Source organism: Stigmatopora argus, chromosome 2 (assembly GCF_051989625.1).
Source record: "Stigmatopora argus isolate UIUO_Sarg chromosome 2, RoL_Sarg_1.0, whole genome shotgun sequence".
Taxonomy (NCBI): Eukaryota; Metazoa; Chordata; class Actinopteri; order Syngnathiformes; family Syngnathidae; genus Stigmatopora; species Stigmatopora argus.
The window spans coordinates 12237781-12263224 of record NC_135388.1 but is presented as its reverse complement, the minus strand read 5'-3'; the positions used below and the strand labels follow the sequence as shown (position 1 = coordinate 12263224).

Genomic DNA, 25444 nt, shown 5'->3' with positions numbered 1-25444 from the left:
CGTCTTCTGTTTGGTCGGTGAGACCTTGCTTCAAAGTGCAGTAATTGAGAATGGCCTCATTATTGTTATTTTTGTAACTGCCCTCAGGAGAAACATGTAACATGTACATTGCTATTTCTTCAACATCGATAAGCTGACCACAACGATTTCTGCCCGAGAGAATCACGACTGATTAAATGTGAGAGTGCTCTTGTCCATGACTTAAAAGGTGACACTTTTTTTAGGTTGACAACAAACTGTGAATTTGACCATTTAGCCCCGTTAGTGTGAAGGGTGAACCTAGATAATAGAGGAGCACTGAGAACCACATGGAAATCTCAAAATGTTCCAATAGCCCTTTCTGTGGACTTTGTTCAGTCCAACATGAATCACTTAATGAAAGACCAATACTTGACGAGTGCTTTTAGTCAATTTAAATTTATCTCGCTCTGTCACTCTTTGCTAAGCCATTCAAAATTGCCATGTTGTATCACATGTGAGAGCATGTTCAACCCCAAAAAAGAATGGGTGCCCTCAATTGCTTCTTTTCATCCTTGACTTTGATTCGTATTATTAGCATAGAGCTTTAATATTGAGGAAAGTCTAATCCGTTCTTTACAATCACGCCATGCTTTTTGTTGTTCAATTAAAAATATGAAAATAATGTAGTGCAGTTTTGTAATGTTGTTTTGAGTTGACAGTTTTTCGATTGTAGTGCAGCAGTTGCTGATGATGTTCAGTTCTGTTCAATTTGTTTAGTTGGAGTTTTTACAATAGACTATTCCTAAAAAACAAACTCATGGACTGCACTGGTTTAATATGCAACCTAAAATAAAAAAATTGCCCTTCAAGGGACATTTAATAAAGTGAAGTGAACCAACATAAAAAGATGAAACTGTCCAGCGTCTCGCTTGCTATCAATTTGCGTATACATTTGCTTCCTCAATCTAGCTCACAGTGATCTCAGGTCACAGAATGGTTGTGTCTCGCTGTTAGTTCTGCCTCCAAAATGGCACTCTGATTTTTTTAGTCAGCATTTTCAGAAGCGCTCGGAAAAACTGAGAACTAAACCACAAAGTAGATAGTTGCATTTTTTTTTCACGTGTCACTGAAGTTTGTATTGGACTTTGGCGACATCAACAGAGCAGTGTTAAGTTGAGCCACTAGTAAATCAGCCTTCAAAGGAAAAGGTCCGCCGGCATAAAACACTTTTGTTGTTGTTGCAGAGTTATTGACTCCTGGAGTCACTCACAGTGCCACTTTTTAATTCAATCTTTAAAAATCTGTCAGTCATATCACCGTTCTGAAATTGTCTTTGATTTAAAAGAGCTTTCGCAAGCACGTCTAAAACTGAAGAGCGCTGCTTCGCTGAACATGATCACTCCCCAGCTATAATGATCCATGACTAGCAAGGAACAGTATCTGTTTCTCTTTGAGTTTTATGTCCCTTATTACAGCTGCAATACGTCTGGTCCCATTAAGCTAATTTATGGCTGAGGCCAGTGCGACGGCGGTATAGGTTAATGAATTTGGCATTACTAATTAAATGTTATTGAAGGATGAATATGAATCCTATAGCAATAGCAGGGTAGAGGGGTGGGGAAGAGAATGGGACAGAGGACTTTTCTGCACTTTCTCTTTGCTGTAGTCAGACAATGAGCAAAGCCGGAGATGTGAATGGAAAGGCAGTATTGACTATAGGCTGAATCGGAGGAAAAACATGGCGCCCTCGAATATTTTCCTTATGAACTTGGTCTCCGTCGACGGCGTTAGACGTACGATGTAATTGGACTTGTTGTGACGGCAGTGCTCGTTTACCGTCAGCCCTCACAGGTCTAATGGAATGGACGTCTCTTTTGTGTTCACACGACTTTATAGTAAATACAGGAAAGCCGCTCGGAAAACAAAACAAAAGCTTTTTACTCTCGTATGGAATATTGTGCAATTATTGAATTCTGAGGCTCTCAGTGAGTGGAGGAAAAAATGATCGTTTTTATTCCTGGATTTTAAGTATTTCCCGACCTGTACAAGTAAGCCTGTACATGATGTGAAACATGTTCAAATCATTTGGTTTCCCACACAAATTTCAATCCAACTATGGCTTCCGGAAACTAAACAGCAGAGAACAATTTTATGATTCAAAGAAGTTCCACACATCTCTCTTGTGGGGAGGGGGGTTGTACCCATTATATGTTTTTCAAAATCATGACTTGCTCGTGGCTCATAATATATATGTAGTTCAAAGCTTACTTTTCACACTTGGTGAAATATCAGATATGCTTTGTGAGAGCTAAAGCATTCAATTTAGATTTCAATTATCATGTTAGTTTAGTGATTAGACTTTTTAGTCCTCCAGGAATCAGACCTCTCAGCTCCACTCTATTCCACTTCCCCTGCAATCACATCCCCTTGATGAATTGCGCATATAATTACGGAACTTATTGAATATGCAGATCGCTGCTGACTCTTCATGTGTGCTTCATATTGCATCAACTCTAACTATATCAAACAAGGCTTTTTCAGCGGTAGAGACCATGCACTTATAATGAGAGTGAACCACTGCAAATTCAAATATGAGATCATCAAATGTTTAGACTCTTTGCTGTGAACGTGTTTTTGTGTGCTTTTGGCCAAGACTCCGGTCAAATGAGATACTTGGCACCTTGCAACCAGGTGTGCCATTACAACCCGTCTGAGTGGCTGGCCAGTCACTGCGCGAAGCGTTTATGAACTTGTCCAACATGAGGTATTTCTTCCATGTCACAATATGTCACTGTTGTTCCCTGACACCATTCTCTATGATGCAATTCTCAGAAGCAGCGAGCACTTTGCAGGCATCCACAGAAGGGGTTGCGGGAAATTTATGATACCTTTATGAGAGCTTTCTTATTATCTGCCTTACTGCAGAAAAACTACACACACCAACAATTAATATTTCATTTATTTGAACTGGAAGGACAGGCCAAAGGATTGGACGTTTAGAGCAGTCAATGACACCCCATGGTTATGAACATGTACAGTTATCCTTCAACAATAATTAAACAAACCGGTTGCTTCTCATAAGTCACCGTAATATATGGTATGCATTGGTCACTTATGGAACTTGTTTGGAAAAAAATAGAACAAAAGTACAATTTTCCTTTTGAAATGAATGAATTACTTTTGTAGCATTTTCTACAAAAACAAGTGAAAGCCATTGTATCTGCCCTTCTTACATACACAAGAATCTGTGAAAAATGCAGCTGTTCGTTACACTTGAGTAGAAAGCAAATAGACAGACGCACGGTCAAAGCTTGCGTGTGGAGGTGGAGCACGAAAACACCGTCGAACAACATTAATCCCCTTATCAAATATTTGTCTGGCCTTCACTCACTATTTGCCTTCTGTTTGTGTATCTTTAAAAAGAGTGAATATGGCCTCAAAAAGTGCACTTGATATATCTTTATAAAACCTGTTATGTTGTGGAGCATTGACTGTGGCATTGGTGATTTTCAACTTTGGATATATGACCGTTGTTGATGATATTTCTTTTGAAATATGTTTTCCAAAATAGAAAAGACTGGAGTTATTTACCCAACGGATTCATTTGAGGTCAAGGAGTGACGCTCGACAATAGTCCTCTTTGTGTAAAGAACACCTTACTTGAAAAGGAGGAATATAGTTTGAGATGAGGAGGTTATTTTCTCACAGAGCGAAGCAGTTCTCCACCGTGCTGTGCTGAAGCTCAGCATAATGACTGTGGTAGCAAGGAACCACAACAGAGGCGGCAGGGGTGAGAGGCTGCCCAGGAAACGCAGACCAAGCGCACATAAACTCTGCAGCAGTAGACTTGTGCCTTTTTCAAAGAGTAATTGACTTAATTATTCCATTTCTAAGTCTGCTTCATGATTTACAATGTCCACTTTAAAAAATGAAAAGATATTAGTTTTGCTTAGTAAGTCACTTGACCTAAGATCCTTAGAAACAGTATGATTGATAAGCAGAGCTTTATTTTTATTTATTTTTGTAATTAATTAACAATCAACAAAATGATTCTATACAAAAATAAATTAAAGCAGAAACAAAAATAAGAGGTTTGAACTCGATTGCTTCTTCTTTCGGCAGAATCCTCATTGGTTAAACTGTCCGTAATGAAAATCCGTACCCACTGTGGGCCTTTGTGGAAATTGTTTGAGACCTCTTCATGGCTTTTCTGGCCATTTTTTTGCATTTCATGATCTTAAATTCCTTTCTTCTTTATGGAGAAAGAATAGTTTGTCTTTGTAGTTGTGGAAAAGATCAGTCGGAAATTGTAACTTTCAATTTTGGTGTTTGACTTTGATGGAATAGTTCCCATATTATGGCAGTCAGACCAATACAAGGGGTTCCTACAATAATTCTGTGGATTCACCTTTTGGCAATCTTACAAGAGAACAATAGCTTAGTGTTTAACTAACAGAGCCAATTTTACACTGGAGAAATACTAGCTGGTTTGACACAAGGTTTGTAGTGGACTGATGAGACATTTTATGTTGCGGTCAATGTCTGAGCCCGCTACGGTGGGCACTTCCCTGAAGCGCGAACATTATTTTTCTGTTCAAGCATGACTGTCAGCCCGTTGGTTTTTACGACCAGCATGTTTCACATTCATTTACTCAACTTTTCTCTGTGCTGACCCGTGAATATCAGAATTGGTAAAAAAACGATTCATTCATGTCTTGTGTGAACCAGATTTTGGGGCAATTACGTGGATCGGCCTTTTTTTTTTGTATCAACTGTCAATCACTTGCGGTAACTTTTAAAGGCCTCCAAACAGAGCTTCATGGAGTCCTTCACATTTGCTACACTTCTTGTCCAACCTGTCAAAACGCCACACACTGTTGACCATGCTTTCTATTCAGTGTGGGTAAATTAATTGGTTTCAGTGGCTTAAATCAGCAATCAATGTCAGTTTCCCCAAAATAATAAGGTTAATCATAAATCTCTTCTGACCCTTCTTGCTCATGGCTTTCTGCTAGAGCAAATGAATGATCCATTTTGATTTTTCAATTGACATGTCACATAAAACCTTCACCCTCAACCCCTGATGTACCTTTTCCCAAAGACACATTTAACTTTTCTAGTATTCAAGACAGTTATCTAGAATTTACCATGTCATAGCTTTTTCTCACTCTGAAGAATAATTTGTTCCCCTAAAAAAAACCTGTATTTTAATGATAACACTACATAACAATCATTTTGCATTAACATGTGGAGAAAGACAATGTAACTAGTGCCGCACTGATGGGATGGGAAGAGTTGCGACAGCTCAATGAAAGCGTGTCGTTGTACAGCACAATGTCCGTTCAATTAATGCAGTGTAAAGAAAAGGTTTATATCCATTTTGGAATCTACAAAACTATGTGGTTAGAATTTGTTTTTGGGCAGAATTTGTATGTAATAGCATGATGAAGGAACTAATCAAACTCAGATGAAAACTCTGAAGGGGAATTTAATATTCTCCCTATGTGAGAAGACCTCATTACGGGGGTATGCTGAAGCCACTTAACATTTGTTACCATTGGATTTCCAAATGCAAACACTTATGGATCACTCATAATATTCTAGGATGACAACAAAAGGCAATTCCTTCAATATGACCTGTTGTCATTGAGCATTTTTAAATTTTTGTCACTCATCGGGTGCGCTTTTTGTTCCTGACTTCTCTTTTCCTCTTGCTCCCTTTACACTTTTGTGCTTCTCTTTGGTAACGTAGAAGCTTCCCCCTAATGCACTGCCACTCTCTTTTTGCTGCTCAATTCACTCCTCTGGCAACTGTACAAGATGTTCCACTGGCTTTGGTGAAGGGCAGCCATTTGTTGCAAAACTTTGCAGCACACAGAAGAAGTTATCTTTATAAATGACAGAGTGGACATGGCTTGAATGGCGCTTTGTTTACGCTTGTACAAAAAGGGGGCCCCGCTCTATATTTCATCTGTCACTATTGCTTTTCTTTCGCTCAACAATGCTTGATTGTTACCATGAAAATTTCACGTTACACCAACAGGAGATTTCTGTATTATTATGCTCCTGCCAAATTCCGATCTCTGTTTTCCTTCTCCTGCTCACAAAGGGCTCATAACTTACTGTCAAGTGTGGAAAGCCACAAAGCTCCACTGTTGCTCGGCAAATAGGCTTGTGTCATGGGCAGCCTGACTCGCTGTGAGGTTTGCTTAAGTTTTGCAGCCACAACAGTGGCAACACAAGAGCCTTCAGGCGGGTTCAGTGAAAAATTTAAATGTAGAATACCATCAAAAGCTTGTCTCACGTCTGTCTTTAGTTTTCTAACAAAAGGGCTAGCTTTCAGTAGCAGTACAGTCAATTTCCTGAAATACTAGTGACGTAACTTAGAGGTTTCTCAAAAGACAAGGTGCTGTCTGGTCAATTTTTATTATTTTTTTTGCTTTGACTCTTTAGTGCTGATGGCAGCACTATGTGATGGCAGTAAACTCAACTCACATCACAACAAGAAGCTTTGGTAAAAAAAAATTTACCAGCCAATTGAAAATTAGTAAAATACGCCTTTTTTCATTGATTTTTTTTGTGTGTGTAACTCACTCACTGTTCCTTCCTATTAAATCATAAAATTAACATTTATCGGCATCAATGCCAGTGAACGAGTTAAGAAAAAGCTAGCCTTTCCTTTCATTTCAATGAGAAAAGATAATTTGATATTGAAAAAAAATATGATAAAAATAAATAATGTCAAGGTACCGCGCTCCTCACTTTTTCCTATGTAAACATACTGTAAAGTAAACTTGTATGAATTTCAAGGAATTGACATTTCCGATCTAATTTTTCAGGATCATGAACGAGGCTATGGGCACAGGGGAGGAGGTAGAAGAGGAGATGGGATGGAGGGATTTAGTCTGCAAGTGCTCATCGACCCTTTCTAGGGAGTCAGACAGGAACACTTAAGCACTCTCACACCTGTGTGTGCCTTTGCCTCGTGCTGAGCAAGGACACCAGGCCCGGCATCGCAGCAGCTGCACGAGTGTTTAAAGCGGGGGACGAGGTACTTCCTCTCGCGGCATATTATTGCAAATAATTTACCCTGCAAAGTAATTATCAATACTCGGCTCGATATGCAAAGTGTACACTTCAGGTGGCTTGCTCAATTTGCTCTTGGCGGCATTCATTTGGGTTTTAGGCAACGCGCTAACAGCGGACACGTCTAATAGAGAAGCTATCAGGAGAGAGTGTGAAGTGGGGATGAAGTACAGATGTAATTGAGTTGACTTTTCGCAGGGTAAGGTCAAGAATAATGGAGGAACAATTTTACAAAATTAATTTGGACAACTCTCCAGCCTCTTCACTGCAGCAGTTAGAAAAAAAAATCCCTCTTCCCCACCATTTACTTTATTTGAATGCCATTATCTTTAATGACGTTGCCAGCCAGGTTTAAGACATTCAAACAGACTCCATACAACCCCCCCTAAAAAGACGTTAAAAAAAATCCAAGACTTTTTTTCTGAATTCCACGGCACCTCAAAATGTGTGCGCGTCTGCATTTGTGAGTGAGTGTGTTCGGTTTACAGGCTTTTATTACGAGTTGATTATGTACCCAGAAAGCTGGCGGCTGCGCAGCATGGCACAATCACAATAGAGGGTGATAATTTAATTGTGCTAAACGGTGGCTTCCGTGTCAGTGCTCCTCCAGCTGGGAGCTGTCAGGTAGTAATATCTCATTATGGCAGGTGAAGAACCCCGAGGAACCCTACCACGACACCTGCTAGAACAGGAGGAACCCCTGAAGGGAAACCAGCAGATGATTTTGCTCATCTTGTGCGCACACTCATGTCTTTAAATCCCCTAAGTAGTCAGTTCATAAATTGCTTTCCAAATGTTTATATGACAATCCTTTGTATTGGTAATTTATCATGGAAATTAATTAGGTGGTGTGTGATTAATGGCAGTGAAAGTGGCTGATTTATAGCCCAGTGTGGTTCATTAATAGCTCCGTCACTCAGTTTGATTCTGTTACAGAACGTGTTCACAAGGGTACATGTACCTTCGATGTACGGTATCTCCGCTGGAACATCTAAGTCATTTATTAGGCACTAGAAGTTGAACTCAGTCAAGATTTCTTTTTATCGAGGCTGCAAGACGCTGGCCCCTGTGCTCGTACGAAATCTGCTGATGAGTTACTTGGCGCCAGTGTCAATAAAAGGTTCATGGCCGGTGCGGGCGAACATAGCAGGTGAAAGTCAGTCGGACCTTTTGCACGATGAAAGAAGAAAGCGGATAGCTGAGGACAGTTTGCCCCCACTGATTCAAAAGAGCGCATAGATGAGTGGTGCACGACAGCCCCTTTAATACTTTCCAATTAAGCAGAGGTTGTTTTGCTGGACACTGAAACATTATCACAGGGAACAATTCATGAGTCAAAGCATTCCAGGCTATATGAGCTTGTAGCCAGGGAACATAAGTCCTTCAATATTGTCAGTTGTGTATATATATAGAGTGAGAGAGAGAGAGAGAGCCCTTCCCTTTGGTGGCTGACCCTTCCTCTTGTGGCAGCCTATTCAAAATCACTTGGGCTTTGTGTGAGAGAAAGTCGGCACGATGACAGTGTTTCATGGCCTTATTGATTAGCTTGGCTTGTTAGCTGTACATTGTTACACTCTAATCAAGCATGAGGGATGGTAGCCTGTCATGAATTTGAGAACGTCAAGTGCCCCCTGTTTTTCCCCCCCTCTTCACCATATAAAGGCATAGTTGCCCGAAGTGAAGTCACTCAAAAAGTTCCACTCGATGGCTGTTCTGTTTGCTTTTGAGGCCAAGCTTGTAAAATGTGTGATTTCTTTTGGAGAAGATGATTCATTTGTTCATGCTTTACACCCACACCGAATTGAATATAACGCCTTATTTTTCTGCTCATATAGTTTTGCTTTTATTGTGTCACGGCTGAGAAACGCCGTTAGATCACGTCGCTGTGTGATCTCGATGAGAAATAAATATCCAACTTGCCCTTAGATATTTTTCAAAGAATTATTTCTCCTTTCAATGACATGAGGTGGTATTGTGTGGGGCTCGTCAGGGGAGGGGGCGGGGCCGGGGCAGCTCTCGGCACTCTTTAGCTGCCTGAGCGCAAAACCTCCGTGCTCTGCGGATAAATTATTAACTCCTGCTGACAAATACTGTTATGGAGCCTGCCACAGATCTGTTGCATTCTTTAACAAGATTGCTGTAGACACATGTTACAGGAGGATGGAGTCTCCATCGCTCTCGCTCCATCCCCTTGTCTTGCTCACGCCTCAGCAGTTTGACTGATGGCTGGAGACTCAAGTAAAAGTGCCTGAGAGACTGAATATTTTAGTGGTAGAATAATGCCACTTGATTTAATGTGTAATACAAAGGCAGTGCTTTGTTTCACTCTCACACTCCATTGAGGACATAGCGTTTGTTGTACTCCTGGCTCGGGCTTTTTGGGGGCATTAATAAAAAATACCTCGGTGTAAAAAGTCCCCCGGCGGCACACATGCGAACTTCCATTTCTCATTTATTTTATTCTAATTGTAACGGCTTTCTGAGCTTTGCTGGATTTGGGGATTTTCAATTAATAGCAATTGATGAGAGCACTTTACGTTGGTTACAATTACAGGAAATGCATTCAAAATGAAGGCTGATTCCTACAAAGACATAAGCATAGACAGACAGGCAAACAGACAGACACAGGTACTTTTTGTGGGCTTGTTTGTTCAGCTGCCGAGACATACGACATGAACTTAGGCCACCTTTGTTTAGGCCCACTCCCTGCTTTGCCTGATCTGTCACAGTGCACCAGTGTGTGAATGTGAATGTGTGTTACACTTGAATAGACAAGTCAATGTTTGTTAGTCACCAAGACTGGACATTTGTAGCTGTATCAAACTCACCCAGGTGAATATTCTGTGTTCAATATGTTTATTGAAATGTATGAGGGTTACAAAGACATGCTATTTATCCAGTTACTGTTCACTTACAGCAGCCAGATTTGCCTTAAAAGAAAAACAAATTATTTTTCAGGTGACTATTCTCAAGTTGCTAGATAGATTTACTATAGTTTTGTATCTTTTTTTCAAAAATGTACTTGCCTTTTTTAAATTGAGTTACTTCCTAGTCAGAAAAGTTTAGATGCACTTCTTACAATCTAAATTTTCTTTCCAAATTGCATGAATGGTTGAATTATTTGTGGAGTCATTTTCTATTCCTGGCTGATAGCCCCACTGTCTGGCTGACCCACTGCCTGAGTATCTTGGGGTTTGGCCCAAGCCCCAAGCAGGCACAGTTCCAGGCTGAGATCAAGCTATCCATCTGCATTAAACAAAAGATTAGGGACCCCACAGCCTGCTCCGGACCCCGCAGGCAATTAAGTAGAACGTTGTAGTACAGGTGCATTTCTTGTTGTTCCTAAAAACAACTTCCAAAACATATTGAAACCATTGAAGAAAACTGCCCTTTTCTGCATTGCTCTTTCTATTCCATTAATAGTAATAAAGTGTATTTTTCTCACTCTATAGCAGAGTCATGTCTTCCAAGCAAGCCACGTCTCCTTTTGCCTCTGTGGTCGACGGAGATGATGCCATGAGCCAGGACCACTTGTCTTGGGAAAAAGAGGAGACGGCAGACGCCCACTGCACACCGCAGCTGCCGCTGCACAATCTGCTCCATGGAAAGACGCACCCTGATGAAATTCAACCGCTGAGCACTGTACCTCCAGAGAGTGACTGGGACAGTTTGGTGTCTGCCCAGCAGCGCATGGTGAGACACAATACAAAACCAACAATTGCATCTGCACTAAAAAATACAAGACTTGAAAGGAAGGAAGCCAGGGGATTATTATTCCCCCAAAAAATCATGATGTCGATTCATGGAAAAATGAAAGTTATTTATTTCTATGCTAAGATTCCATAAAGTCAGCAAAAACAAATAACTTTCAATTCTTTAGGCTTCAGTTTTAGGCTCACAAACGTGCACCACGGTATTACTAATCTCCCCTTGGTGTTGCCGATCCAGTCTCAGCAGGCATTCATTGTCCCTGTCTTGTACAAAGAAGCTGATATTCTATCCGTGGCTCCAGCCCCTCAGAGTAATGAAACCTCAGAGGTCTCTGTATAAGCGGCTCTGCCAAATACTAAAGCATCATCTATTCTCAGCGTAAACAGAGGAACTTTCCCCTAAACATTAGCAGTGACACAAATCCCAACTGTGTCATGGCCAGAAGACTTGGCCTTTTCTGCATCCCTTGAGCTTGCATTCTTGTTACTATAAAAGAAGCATGTCTTGTCCTTGGTAGTTGAGTGTTGTTCGCCAGCTTGTTTTGTCATAGCTAAATTTGCAGCCACTCTCCAGATGCTGTACATTCTTAGTACGTAGCTACTTTGATGTTGGCTGAGTAAAGAGTAGCGCGAGCACTTGTGAGCGAGATGCACACAAGAGGCAGGTGGTTGCCTTTGACAGACGGCAGAACGGTAAAGACACCCAGAGGGCCTCTGAAGTAGCTCTGCAGTTGGTCGCGGAGACCCTCAACACACATACAGTATGCACACACACGTATACAGTCACAAAATTAAACTCTCCTAGTGATTTGAGCGTAAGGTATTGGTCGAAGATCACACCTTATTTTGTTCTCACAAATGAATCGGTCTTAGGCTTGGTCCAGATCCAGTAAAGTCATTCTGAGTGATTTTTTGTTTTTGTGTAAGACCGGTCTTGGTTGTTATCTTCAGCGAAACACTGTAAGATTGTGGAGAAAATGTTCCTAAAAATCATCAGTAGTATGCAATTGCAATTCCTCATTAGTCTGGTTGGTTTTATGATAAAGAAACAAAAATGAAAGTTGTTAAGGTTTAAAGCTCTGAAAATTAAAAATGGAGTCAGGAGAGCAAACCAAAACAAGCTTAGTTGAGAGAAAAGCATAAAAAGACACTGTGGCATGATACAAAAGACAAAATAGAGGCATAAGGCGAGAGGAATGAGAGTGTGCTGATTACCTGACTCCACTGCTGTGCCTTGCGTCTGTGTAGGCTGTGCCCTGAACCCGTGCCAGCTGATTAACCCAGCACTCCTCCGCTAGCCTCAAGCACTCTCCACTGTCTCTGCCACACTGCATAATCATCCAACACAAGGTTGGGAAGTGCACAGCGGGTCGGACAGTCGTGCCACCCTGGCGCTTGGTACTAGACCACCCGACTTACTGTTGCATTTCTGCCTGGAATGAGGAATTAGCCCTGTGCATTTTGCTGCATTTGTTTTTTCCCACCAAATATTGACCCAGACATTGCTATCACAAAGATGATCTGTTTAATGGTCTAGTGAGAAGCCTGGAAACAGAGACTTTCCCAGCACCAGAAATCGTAGAGACCAAGTCAAAATCAAAACTTTAGAGAGACCAGACGTAGGCTTTCCAAATGTAGTCATGGACCAAAACCGTTCTGAAAAGTAAAACACTATCTTCCTCGACTTACTATGAGGGCGAATATTTAAATCAAACCAAACTGTTCCCCTGTTAAAGCTACTGGCTCCTTGCTGCTTAGCGACCTTCTGCTCCACAAACCATAATTAACACCACCTTCTGTCAGATGTAGCGTTCAGCAATGGCCCGTGTGCCGACTATAACATCACATCTGCAGCGTAAAGCTCCCTCTGTCTCCCATTCAATCCACGTCCCATTCTTTTCGGCCCCCTTCGTGTGTGCTCGTGCACAGGGAGCACTTAGCCAGCCGCCTAGAGACAAGACCCCAAGTTAAATACTAAACCGTGCACAGGTGGGATTGGGAAAAAACAACAACATCTTGTGACAGGACACAGATTTACGACGTCTACAGGCACTCAGCTGAGAATAGGTCTGCACTAGGAAATGAACAAATTACACAGTAGTCACCTGAACACAAATGCACACTCCACAGCAATTTGACAAATTACAGTCCGGAGATTTCCCTGTGTAGTTGGGGCAGCTGAAGTCAAAACGTATGAATATACTACCCTATGCAAGTGCTTCTCATCTTTTCATCTTTTCTCAGTTTTCTCCATCAAGTCCTATTTAGCAGTGCTTCAAATTATGTAAAAACCCAAGACACTGCTGTATGTAATCAGGAGAACAAGCATCATATGTTCATATCAGTGTTTCCGATTCTGACGTTGTGTCAAATTGCTCAAAGGAGACCACTCATTTCTTGTCATTTTCGACTCTTTGTCACTCAGGAATCTGACAGCAATAAAGTATGTTCCTTGTACTCCTTCCGCAACAATTCCACTTCCCCACACAAGCCTGAGGAGGGGGCTCGGGAGCGAGGCGACCTGCTGAGCGCATCAGCGTTTGGAACTCCGGAGCGCCGCAAAGGAAGCCTGGCAGATGTTGTGGACACTCTCAAGCAGAAGAAGATGGAGGAGATGACAAAGACAGAGCAAGACGGTAGGACTTCCCTCTCTGTTTTATTTTGTTTCTTGGATGAGGAAAAACACTTCACAGAATTCAGCTTTCAAAGTTTTTTTCTGCAATATCTAAGTATACTCTTAACTCCCTCTGCTTCCTGGTGGTATTCCAGCTCATTCTTTGGCGTTGTAAGGGGTCACATTTGCTACAAACGTTAAATACTTCAGCTCACTGGCCCTGTAACTAAATGAGGTAACTCTTGGAGGCCTGTATCTTAACTGAAAGACATCTACCCATGTTGGTTTCTCTCTTCCACAGCCTGCAGTCTATAAAGAGTAGGCTGGTGAAAGAAACAAATATTTGAACAAGCTCCAAGAACACATCCCCCCTACTTAATTAAGTCTGTAGTAATGTAACTACATCCAATCAAATGTTCAACCCCCTTGGGAATGCATGTGTCTCATTTAGTGTCTGGGGAGCTCTTAGCTTAAGCACTTCATCAGATGAATAAATTAGACCTCTGTTAGCCCCAAAATAATTTCCCCGTTCAACTTTTAAATATACGTTTGCTGGTCTTTTATATTACACTGGTAATAAGAGACTTGTCCTTTTACCACAGATGGATCTGATTGTATTTACTGTACATATATGGATGTGTACCTACAAAAGAAGTTGTCTTAAACAAAGCAAATTTTCAACAATGTTAGGACTTCTCTCTGTATATGTGCCTCACCAAGTTGCTTTTCACCCTGAACTCTCTATGGCAATGCTTGGCGCCATGGTAATGAACCTCAGCTGGTGAAGCTTGGTTGGTGCCGTAAATTTAAATGGTCAAGTGGATCATGTAATCCACGGCCATATGCCAGTGCGGAGAGAAGAGGGTGCATTGGAGTGTCATACAGCTGTTTTAATCTCCCGTTAATAATAGAGACTTCGTCTGCCTCATGTACCGTGTAGCACAGCCACCAATACAAAGTCCCGTCAGAGGAAATTAGTTTCAAAGGAGGAGAAATGGCAGCGCACAAAAGAGGCACAAAGTTCAGAATATTGTTCCCATGTCGCAGGAACTGAGAGACACTCAAATTTAGAGTGCACTTAAGGAAGCTTCACTGGTGATGATCAGTGATTACTGTAAAAGGGAGGGGAAAGGACTCTCGAGGAAAAGGAAAGGGAAACTTCACCCAAAATTAGTGAAATCAAATTGTGACTTCTTTGCTCATGGACGCAGATATAGCAGAAGACCGAAACATCCAGAATGGAGAGAACACAAGAAGGTTAAAGAAGCCATTTGTTGTCTTAATGACACTGCTAATGTGCTGCGAGCAACAGATGAGCTAAATATACCACTTATCTAAGCGGGACAACTGTTGTTTCCAATTCGGCCGCATTGGTGCCCGTGTGATTGGGATCACCGAGGTCCTCAGAGACCATTCACCATCTGCTACTATTCTTCTTGGGGATTCCCTCCCACGGTCAGAACAGTTCATTGTCTCGATTGACTTGAACTCAAGTGTTGACCACAAGAGTTGTGCATGAGAACACGTTTCGTCGGTGTCATAGACTTTCAATCGATTTTGGCCGGAAGGACGGAGTGATCATTCGTCAATGGCAGCCAATTTAAGAATGGTTTAATGCTGCTGAGCCTCACAATGACTTTTAATTACTTAGCTAGATTAAAAACAATGGTCTGTGTGCAAAGGATTGTACAGAGCATCACTCGGACATTCCTCAGTCTCTCAATTTTTGCCCCTTCACCCGCAGTATGGGTCTACCCTTCTTTTCCATTGTGGGTCCTTCAAGTGCTTTAAGTGCTCGTGATTGTGCTAATGAATGAAAATGTCCTCCAAGCAGTGTGCGCTGCATTTAGCTGAATAGTCACCTTTGCTGTAAAAGCCCTATTAGGCGCAGTTGCCAGCAGTGCTAACGATTGTGCGCCATGTTTACTTACGAGCTATTGTAAAGCATTATTTATGGCTGCATTTCTCTAGACAGCCTTCGTCAAGAGTTAAAAATGTCAAGAAAATGTACAAGAGGATGAGGCGGAAAAAAAAATCCCAGCATTATAAAAAAGACAAAGTGACTGCCGTCAATGGACTCGCGTGCAAGTACAACAATTTTATGTGATGTCCGAATCAATACTTTACGAGTCAACACAGTAATACTTCGTGTGGGGAGTCAAAGATGAGGAACTCTACGCTTGGACCTTCCTGTCTTGACTCAATTTTTGCTCAAGCTAAGTTCTACTTGTTGAATTGTCCTTAAACATGATTCATTACTGTTCAGTCATCCCGTTTTTGAGGACCATTCATTTTAACTCCACTGGACCAAATTAAGATTTTTCTACGATAAAGTAGTTTTATCTGAGCATTTGGACTATTTCAACATGCGATCAAATTTCCAAGAAACTAATATTAAATGAACAGGATAACATGTGCTTCAAGGTCAAGGTGCTTGTCAGCAGGTGCGGACATGAGACTGCTGTTAGTTGGCTGATTTAACTTTAAACACACCAAATGAATATTTCAGCTGTCATTTTAGATGTGTGGATTAGATTGTTAACTCTTTGGGTGCCAATGATGGCAATAGATGTGCAATCCAATGTGACTCCAGTCATTTGTTACAACCCTTAGACTAGTGAAAAGCCATTTGAAGTTGAACCAACACAAGACCACACTATACATTGGATGTTACTTGAACTAGTAACACTACCTCAGACCCAGCTCTGCCTTTATCCCACACTCTTTTGTGTAACTGTAATCCCGGTAGTGTCATTGTGTATTATCACTGTCTAATGACTGCACACGGGGTTGAGCGATCATCATTGTGCAGTCATTACGCTCTATTACGGCAGACGTGTAATGAGATTCGGAGCTGGAGGAAAGCTTTGCAAGAGAATAGTTTGGGTGCTTATTAGCGCTGATCATCTCTGTTCTAACACTTTCTCTATCAGCGTCGCGACTCCCGCTGAGTTCACATGCAGCCGTGGAGGAAATTGCCTGCAGGTGCAATAGCAGAATTATTTTGGGGTCAATTTTTGTAACAATATATGGAATCTTTTAGAAATTGAGGCTTAATATTAAAGGATTAAAAAGTGATACTCCATAAAATGCAGTGTACTGTATATTAGATATGATAAAATGGTCCTTCCCTCCCTCCCCCAGACAGACTGATGCACTTTCTCCCCTCCTCTCCTCGTTCCCTCCCTACTCCCCTCTCATCTCATCCCAGCTGCCGTGTCATCTGCTTCTGCTTAACCCACCTAATTAATAGGAATCTTTGTTATAATGATCTGAGCATGAGCCTCTAACTCCATGCATATGCAATGAGGGTTTCGAGATTCCGGTTGCCGTGGTTGCAGATTTCGAGGCCTTCTTCAGCCACGTAGCTGTTTCTCTTTCCTCTGGGTGCACCGTCCCACTGCTTCTTCCCGGGACCTTCCTGGCAGGGCTCCCGTGCACACTGGCCAAATACCAGTCAAGAATTTTTCCATCCCCTTTTAATAATACGCTGCATTTGGTTTATTTATTTATTTTTGCAAAATCTTTCGCTCACGCATCTTGATGCAAGTAACCTGTTTAATTAAATACTTACTATAGGTTCGTCTGCAATAGTTTTGATCCTTTTGTATGTGTGTGTGTGAGTGAGTGGGGAAATATATCTGTCTGCTCTGTCTTGGCCTGAGGCACAGCGTACCAGCCCAGCGGAGCAGCGCTTGGGTCTGTCACTTTTGTTTGAATAGGTAATGCAGATCTGTTCAACTGAAGAGACATGTGCTGGAATCGCTTGTTAGGACATATGATCAAAAGCTGCTCTCTGCCAATCAATCCTCTTGTCGCCCTGTGGGTCAGACGTTAAATAGGTTTTTCAACTGTACGGCGTGGGCTGTCTGCCAATCTGGCATTAGAACTTGAAAAAAAACGTAGCCCTCACAATCTCTGTTCCCCATCTAATTAAAGTTCTTCCAAATTTACGAATTTAAGTACAATTTTTACGCCAAAATTAATTAAGAAAAAAGGGACTTATAATGTTGCAACTTATTAAAACATATTAACAATAGAAAGGGTTTTACATTTTGTGTATGATTTCAGTCTGCATTTGATTGTGCTTAGCTTTCTGGAGTGCTTGGCATTACATATTTTATCTTTTTTTATTATTTGCTTCTCTTTCTACTGCAATTGACTCAGTAAATTAATTAAGTATTACTCAGTCTTGATGTAGGATAAATAATATACACCTGTGAACTGGTTACTCACAGAATGCATGGTCAAACGAAAGCATTTTCCAGAATGATGGTCCCAAAAACTCTTCACCAGCTCACTTACATTTTCACCAAACAATGAACCTATTTATTGTTCCCCGTCTTCATTCAACCTTTGTCCATTTTTTTTGTCTGATTCATGACCCTGCAGCCTGGTGAAATCCCACATGTGCCAGGCAGAGATGTAAAAAAACAAAGTGCTTGGTCCACCTCCTGATTTATTTACTATCAGTCCCAAAGCAGATCTGTCGCACAAGACACCCGGACGTACGTACTCCCTCCAGGTTTCACTTTACACAAGCAAAGATATAGATTTTGTCGCCCTTTTGCGCCGCTGTCTTCGTCATTCACATGACAAAACAAGCAGCTGCTTCTTCTATGTTCCATTCTTTGCATTCAAGATCACCTTCCCCACTTCTCATATTCCGATTAGTCAACAGTAGCAACTGCTGGGGAGCATTCCAGGGGCCATCTTCCCGGGTTTCAGCTGTTCAGCGTATCCCCCCGCCCTTGCACCCCGGCGACACAAAACTCCCATTGTGATCCTGGCCGTTCTGGCTGCACAGGAACTCCTTGATAGGAGGAAACGGGTGTTTCTTAGAGACAAATCGCAGCCATAGTTGCACAGAGCCTTGCTTGTCCTCACACGGTATACCCCGTCAACTGCATATCAAATCCAGTTAATTATATCACCGCTGGCCAGCGAGACCCTTGTGTTTTGTTTCGTCCAGAAAAATAGCAGCAGTATCACTTTGACTGTTTTATTTGACGCGGCAGCATTTGGAGAGGTGCAGTGATGGTGAAACGCTGACACATAAGAAGGCTGAGGCCATTAATGCTGCTATATTTGTCAGCAGGCTGTGAAACCTCCCTCTCCATTGACTAAATAATAGCCAGCTAAAGCTGGTAAAACGGGGCATGACAGGAATGGGAAACAATCGAACCTGAAAAAGATTTACGGAGGAGGAAGAAGTGAAAATTTGGGAGAACTTGTATTTGGAGTCAGCGTAGCTCAGTGTCGCCGCCCTAGCCTTGGCTTTTCAGTTCTCCGACATTGTACGTAGTTGTACACACAGCCCCACAAAAGAGCCGGTTTCATCTGACCGGGGATCAAAATAGTTGACACGTAACCCACACCCTGGCATACGCTGCCCGTGTGACTCGCTAATGATTTCAGAGCACATCACAGTTCTGTAAATCGCAGGTACATCAACTAATACGTGGCACAGAGACCTGCCTTGACACCTGCAAACATGACAAAACATGTACTCAGGGCCTACTAACAAATTTGCATTGTTTTCCTTTTCTCTGGAATCATGTGCGTCAAACCAGAGTGACAAAAATACTCTTTAATCTGGCAGGATGAAACAAGTGTTTCCTCCCACTCACTGCCTTTCTTTTCTTTCTCCTTTTTCGAACGTAACGTTAAGCTTGTCAGGAGTCATCTCACAGCGAATGAGTAAAAATTTGTTTTATTGCACTGCAACGGCAGATTGCAAGGAGTATAATTATGTGATGAATTCCATATCCTTTTGGATGTTCACTGTCGTTTTTGTCTGCTCTGGTTCACTGCTTAATTGGTTTTTATGTCACATTATCAATTGCATACCGTCAAGTTTATAGTGATGAGTGGTAGACTTTAAAACCATGGAAAAAGTGGAAGCGATATTGCTGACACAGTGCTTTTTCTAAGTAACTTTTTAAAAATATTAGAACATGTAATTGTCCAATGAAAAAGAATGGACATTATTTTTTTAGCGTTAAGTTTGTGCTGTCAAAGTGAAAAGTTAAAATTGTAATTGAGTTAAAGCTTCAAGCGTAAACAATTGTGTTAATGTATACAGTTAAAGCTTTCACTTTACCAGCTATTATATAGGCATGTGTGTATGTTTTTTGTGTCTACATTAATATTGTGAAAGCTTTTTCCTTACAATTGCTAAAACTGATTTTCATCTGATCAATTGGTTCTGAATATTTTACCTAAAACTCAGTCATTTTTCCAACTTGGAATTTGAAAATATAGATATTGAGCCACTGGAAAAGTGTATCTAACTTCCTTCATGTCAGAAAAAGTACTGATCATTAAAGCTGACACAGGACACATTTCAAATGCATATTTTAAATGTAAACAACCATCAATTCAAACAAATAATTCTCGTTAATGAAATAAGCCAACATTTTAAAAATAAAAATAGTAATTTAGGCTTGGTCTTCCCATGTGCTGTGGAGAGTCTCCACGATTAATGCAACTTCCTGTTGACCATGTAACTTGCCGAATATGGGATGAAATTCAGAGAAAGTATTTAAAGTAGAAGTGGATGTTCACTGTCATCAGTGTTCACAGTGTTGGAAAAACTGCTCAAAAACACCCAAGTATAAATTAAAATTTATATGTAACATAAGAATATATATGCATTGTAATAGAGAATATTGACAATGTCAAAGGGATCTTATGTTGTGGATTATGTCCCTTCAACAACTAAGACAAGTAACTGATTTATCTTTAATATTACTTGCTTCGCTCCAACAGCAACACAATACTGTGTGGTGAAACTAAATAAATAAACTATGTTCCAGGTTAATAAAAAGCCTTTAAAATATTGCTTATTTAATGATACTATTGAAGAATAAATATAAAAAATAATGACCTTAGGTCTCGCGCACCGGTAAACAAAATCCACGAACTCTGGCGTCTCTGTAAACAAACTAAGTTTGCGATTTAATAATTAACTACTTTTGAAAAGGGAAAATAAACTGGGCTGGAAATTAAATATACTCTTGCCTTGACTTTAGTTAATTTCCTATGTTGGAATTAAAAGGTACTGTTGAAGCTGAGAATGTTCCCACCCACTCTGACTGCTACAAGTGGCAGTCACTGGCTCCGTGTTGTCACAAAATGTGTCCCTTTTTTTCCCAAATACATACCTAATATTTATAATTCCTTCTATCGTGAATGATGAAATAAAGTTTTGATGTCGATACAAGACTCTTGGCTCGACTGCAAATTTTAATGCATTCATGTGGATCCTATTAGTCTCTTTTTGTCCTTGTAGAGTCAGGCAGCCATTAATTCACTAAATCACTCTGAACGGCCGTGATCACAGCGCTTCACGTTTTCTCTCACCCATCTATTAACATAGATGAATAAATGGGAATGTTTTTGCAGCATTGATTAGTTGGCGAGTGTATTTTTGACAGTTAAATTGCAGGGCAGCCCAACAACAAATATCTAATGCAAGGCAACTGGTAATTAATTTTTTGTATCAAATGGCACTAATTTATTACAGTGCGAAGGTCCAAATGATTACTGACATCAAATGGGAATTATAAATTCAAATAAAGTCCATGTTATGTTCATTTGGAACGAGATGATCAGTACTGTACTGAAATATCAAACATCATTGAGTAGATTTTTATTTACTTATGTTTTCAAATTAGGTTTCGGATATCCAATTAATCCAAATTTGCTCTTTTGACGGGCATTGTCAATTGCAATTTACACCACTTAAATGATAAAGTAAACTTTTTGGATTGATTCCTTCACGTAACAAAAATGATATTGTCTCGCCAATTAATTGGGCTGACGCTGGCGGTGGAAGCGTGCGGAAGAAAAAGTTGATTTGGCTGCGGCAGCGTTTAATGGGCCCGGTTCTTAAAAGTGACCTTGTGGGGTGGAGAGTGGAGCGGCACAGCAGCTCCTTCCAGCTGCACACATGGCATCCATCGGGGGCACAATCACGCACAGTCCCAACACCTCAGGCTCGGACATATGTTGAGTTTTATTTCATTCTTCTGACATTAATCCTATTCACCAGCTGTTCTGCCAGCTGCCACTCTTCGGCTTAAAGGGAGATTGCAGTTTTGGGGGCTCGCTCGGAGTCCTGGTTTATCTTGGCTGCTTCTCGCAAAGTTTCGAGTGCATCTTCCTTTTGACCTTTTTTTTTTTTTTTTTTTTTTTTTTACACCTGAGTTGAAGTTCAGAATCGATGCTCCCATGTATGGTTTGTCATTTATTTCATATGTGCTGACACAAAAGGCAAAGCAATTTTTTTATAAGAGTACTTTAGAGTACCTTGTAGTTGGCCGTGAGTGCATACATATCACAGAGAGAAGACACTTTTGCGCAACATGACAGAGGCTGTAATAGTGCACGTTGATGTCTTCCAATTTATTGGAGGCTTGAAGTGATTACATCTCTGACGACCAGACATCTAAACATTCAGTTATGGACGGCTATTCAAAGTACCAACCTTCTTTTTTTTTACGCCATCAGTGTTTGAATGTGGGCAAAACTATCTGATTTTTCATAATTTTCGAGTCTCATTTTGAATGTTTTGGGATTTTCATTTTACATTCCAATTTGGCAAAATTGTTAACAACACTCTTCGCTTTGGTGATACAACTTCATAAGATACATTGATATTCACTTTACACTGACTTGAAGAAAAAAAAAAGAAACACCCAGCACCACTAAATATGGAACACATCCATCTCTTGCCGTCAAAGTGCATTTGTAGGCATGGCCTCAGCCTGTACAGTTATGATTATTGACATATCGGGTCTGACATAAGTCACATTTATGTGCATTGTCTGGAGGCCTACTCAAGTGTTCTCAATGTCATTTCTGCTGAGGTACGAGTGGGCGGGCTGCGAGCGCCGGCCGCAATGAATTGATCATTGCTCACTGCTCACTTTAATAATTCAAGCCTGATTGCCAGCGAGTGCCGCAGTAAAATGGATCCGTAGGAGTCACACGCTGCTCGGCTCAGGAGGTGAAGCCTCCTGGGAATGGTTAATTCATATATGCTTGATAGACACATGTATTTAGAGGGGTCAGGGTGCTGCATATGTGTATACGGCCCCTCCAAATGGCCAGGTCACTGCTATAGGATTAACACCTTACTCTCATCAGGGCACTTGAAAAAGAGAGGTATGTACCAGTAAATGGGTTGTATTAGGTTTTCTTAATTATTACCAAATCAATTCATGCAAATTTAGAAGGTCTATGGAGTGCATGATCTGATGTTAATCCAAATTGGGTTAATTTTGCATTGCAACTCTATAACGACTCATATGAAGTGATTCAGAAAAAAAATCCCTATTTAAAGGTATACTGATTAATGCGTTAGTCTTTTACTTCACGTGGTTGAAAAACATTCACGTTCAATTTATCAATTACCATTTTGAATAGCCCCTCGGGTAATATCGTATTTTTTACTGCGCATTTGCTGATGTACTGTTGGTCTGCAAAAGTCTAAGTCAAGGGTGTCAACCTCGTTTTTGGCGCGGACAGCTTTTCTAATGGTTCATAGATCTTTAACGGACAATACATTTTGCCCAATGTAGTCACTTGAGTCACTTTATAGCAAATATCTTATATTTTAAGTAATTCAATATTTATTTGTATCTTTTTATCTTTTGTGATTGAATTAAAAATTTAAAAAAATGATTCTTTTAATTTACTAATTAACATTAAAAACTGTTTTAGATTAAAAAATGCATTTAAAACATGGTAACAAGCCCTAAAGATACAATTTTTTAGATTTTTTCATTTCAATTATTTTCCTGAAATGTTAAACCATATTTCCGTTTTTATTTTATTTTATCTTTCCTTAAAAACTCAAAAAAGATGAATATTAACTCTATAATCATTTGAATTTTAGCATGAAACGTGAAGTTGACAGATGATTTAGTTTCTCGGACCACACAGTGATGTTTTCGAACCAAGGTTGGCTCAAGTTTGCTATCTGATCTAGCAAAAAATGTCAACCTTTTTCCCAGTAACACAGAATGTGCATAACCAACAACAAAAGCCAAACATTCTTGCCAGTAGTAGCGCCGCTGTCAGTGTTAACTAAAGAATTTCCAGAAAAAACGAAGCGCAAAATGACCCAAGTGGAACTTTCAGCCATGAAATGCAAGGATAATGGTAAATTATTTGACATGTTGCTTAATGTTCTTACATAAGCAACAAGATGACTGGCTGGATAATATTCCTCAAAATAAGTTTTGGAGGACTTTATCAAGCACAAAGAATGACACATTTTTTCAAATTCAGGCTTCTTAGTAGATAATAAACATCAACATTCCAAATCTTTGCACTAAGCGGAGGCCCCATGCCTGTCTAAAATGTGCACATGCGCCTGCCTTTCATTGCATGGATAGGAAGGAACACTGTGATTTACGATTTTGGAAAATCCAATGAAAAAACTGAGCCGGCTGTTGCTAAACAGAGACACAGCTCAAATAAAACTCAGGAAAAAAAGCGGAAAGCGTCAAGATTTAAACCTGAGATGAGGCGCAAGTCGTTGGATGCGGCCGTCTATTCATAGAAAGTGTTTACGTGAGCCGACAGGATATGTGAAAGGTGCCGAACATTAGGCGTTCACCAAGCGGAATAATGATTAGTTCTCAGTTAAGGTGCAGGTGCTCCACAATAGTCTGCCACGTCTCAAGGAGGTGGACCTTTTTACGTATGCATGCCAGAACAAGCAATTACATCCTTGGAAGCTAGAATTATTTAACTACAGCAAAAAAAGTCATCTTAAAACGGTGGAGGTTATTAAAAGTGTTGAAAATGAGCAAAGGTAATTGCCCGAAAATGAGCGACAACGCACTGTTGTGCTCTGAATGTTTTTTTTTCCCCTCTTTAGCATTTGCATTGTGCAACATCACCCGGGTGTGTAACCTATTGCGTACCGATTGCTCCCTTGCAATTAGTGCTCTTTTTGTCTTCGCTTCAATAACGTCATGATTATGGAGAGTTCAGGAGTATTTGTGGCACTAACAGCTGTTGTCTCGGGGACTGCCGGCTGAATGACAAAAACATGTTTTCCCGCTGCATTTTCACTTCCCTGCCTGCCTCTTATGATTACTATTATGCTTTATTTGCTGTGATGATGGGGGTCTTGTTTTTAGTGTGTCTCTGATTTAAGATATTTAAAGGATTCTGCAGAACGGGTCATTTTCTTTTTTGTTTTTCTTTTTCAAAATCAATTTTCCCTTTTGATTTGTTTCCCATGCAGTAAATAATGGATGGCAGATTAGTGTAAATGTCAGGCTAGCATTGTCTGACTGCCATTCACACACAATCTAGATTCGTCTGTGTGTAATCTTAAACACACAGAGAGAACAGAAAAGCTGTACAATATACTAACGGCTTATTTCGCATGGACATTTACACTGATCTATTCACTCAGACATCAACGTTTCAAATGAATCCATAAAGTGTGTATTCCAAAGAGGATTAAAATAGTATTGGACGATAGTACCTCTCGCCCGAAGACCTCCATTAATCCTTTCTTGTATGGTAACATCTGATTTACTGTGAACATGTGCAAGAAATAATGGCTTCCATTTATCCAGTATGAGTTCCTAAATCCTTCTTTCTCGGCACATCCTGACAGAACAAGCTTTTTGTTGTTTTTTATGTTTAAAGAGACAAAAGAAAGACATGTTTTGATAGTGAGAAGCAAACCTAATTTTTGTTGTACTCTTAGTAAAAAAATTCAGGCAAGATGCGATGAATAGAAGTAAGCAATTAAGGAACATTTAACTCGCAACGGATGCAGTAAGATTTCAGTGTGAAACGAAGTGTGATGGCAGCATTCCATTTTAACAATTTAATTGACATTCTCCTTTAGATACAAAGGTGATGAAAGCAAACTGGACATTGACAGTAGTTTGAAAGAGAATGGTTCGTTCAGTTCATACCACATTTTTCTATGTGGTGTTTCGTTTTACTCCTGCTGCTTGAAAGGATTTTTTCAATTGAATTCTCAAGTTTATATATCATTGCAAAAGTTTTGAAATTCTACATATGTTGGCATCTT

The 25444-nt window shown here is 40.4% G+C and overlaps 1 protein-coding gene across 2 annotated transcripts in view; it reads left to right on the top strand.

The window, feature by feature from the left end:
• sox6 (SRY-box transcription factor 6) overlaps nucleotides 1–25444 on the top strand; it is a 122551-nt gene that overhangs the window by 29717 nt on the left and 67390 nt on the right. For both annotated transcript variants that reach the window (XM_077621933.1, XM_077621924.1), the window contains exons 6-7: nucleotides 10500–10740; nucleotides 13183–13393. In XM_077621933.1, the coding sequence (XP_077478059.1) occupies nucleotides 10500–10740; nucleotides 13183–13393 (452 nt within the window). The remainder of the gene's footprint in view (nucleotides 1–10499; nucleotides 10741–13182; nucleotides 13394–25444) is intronic.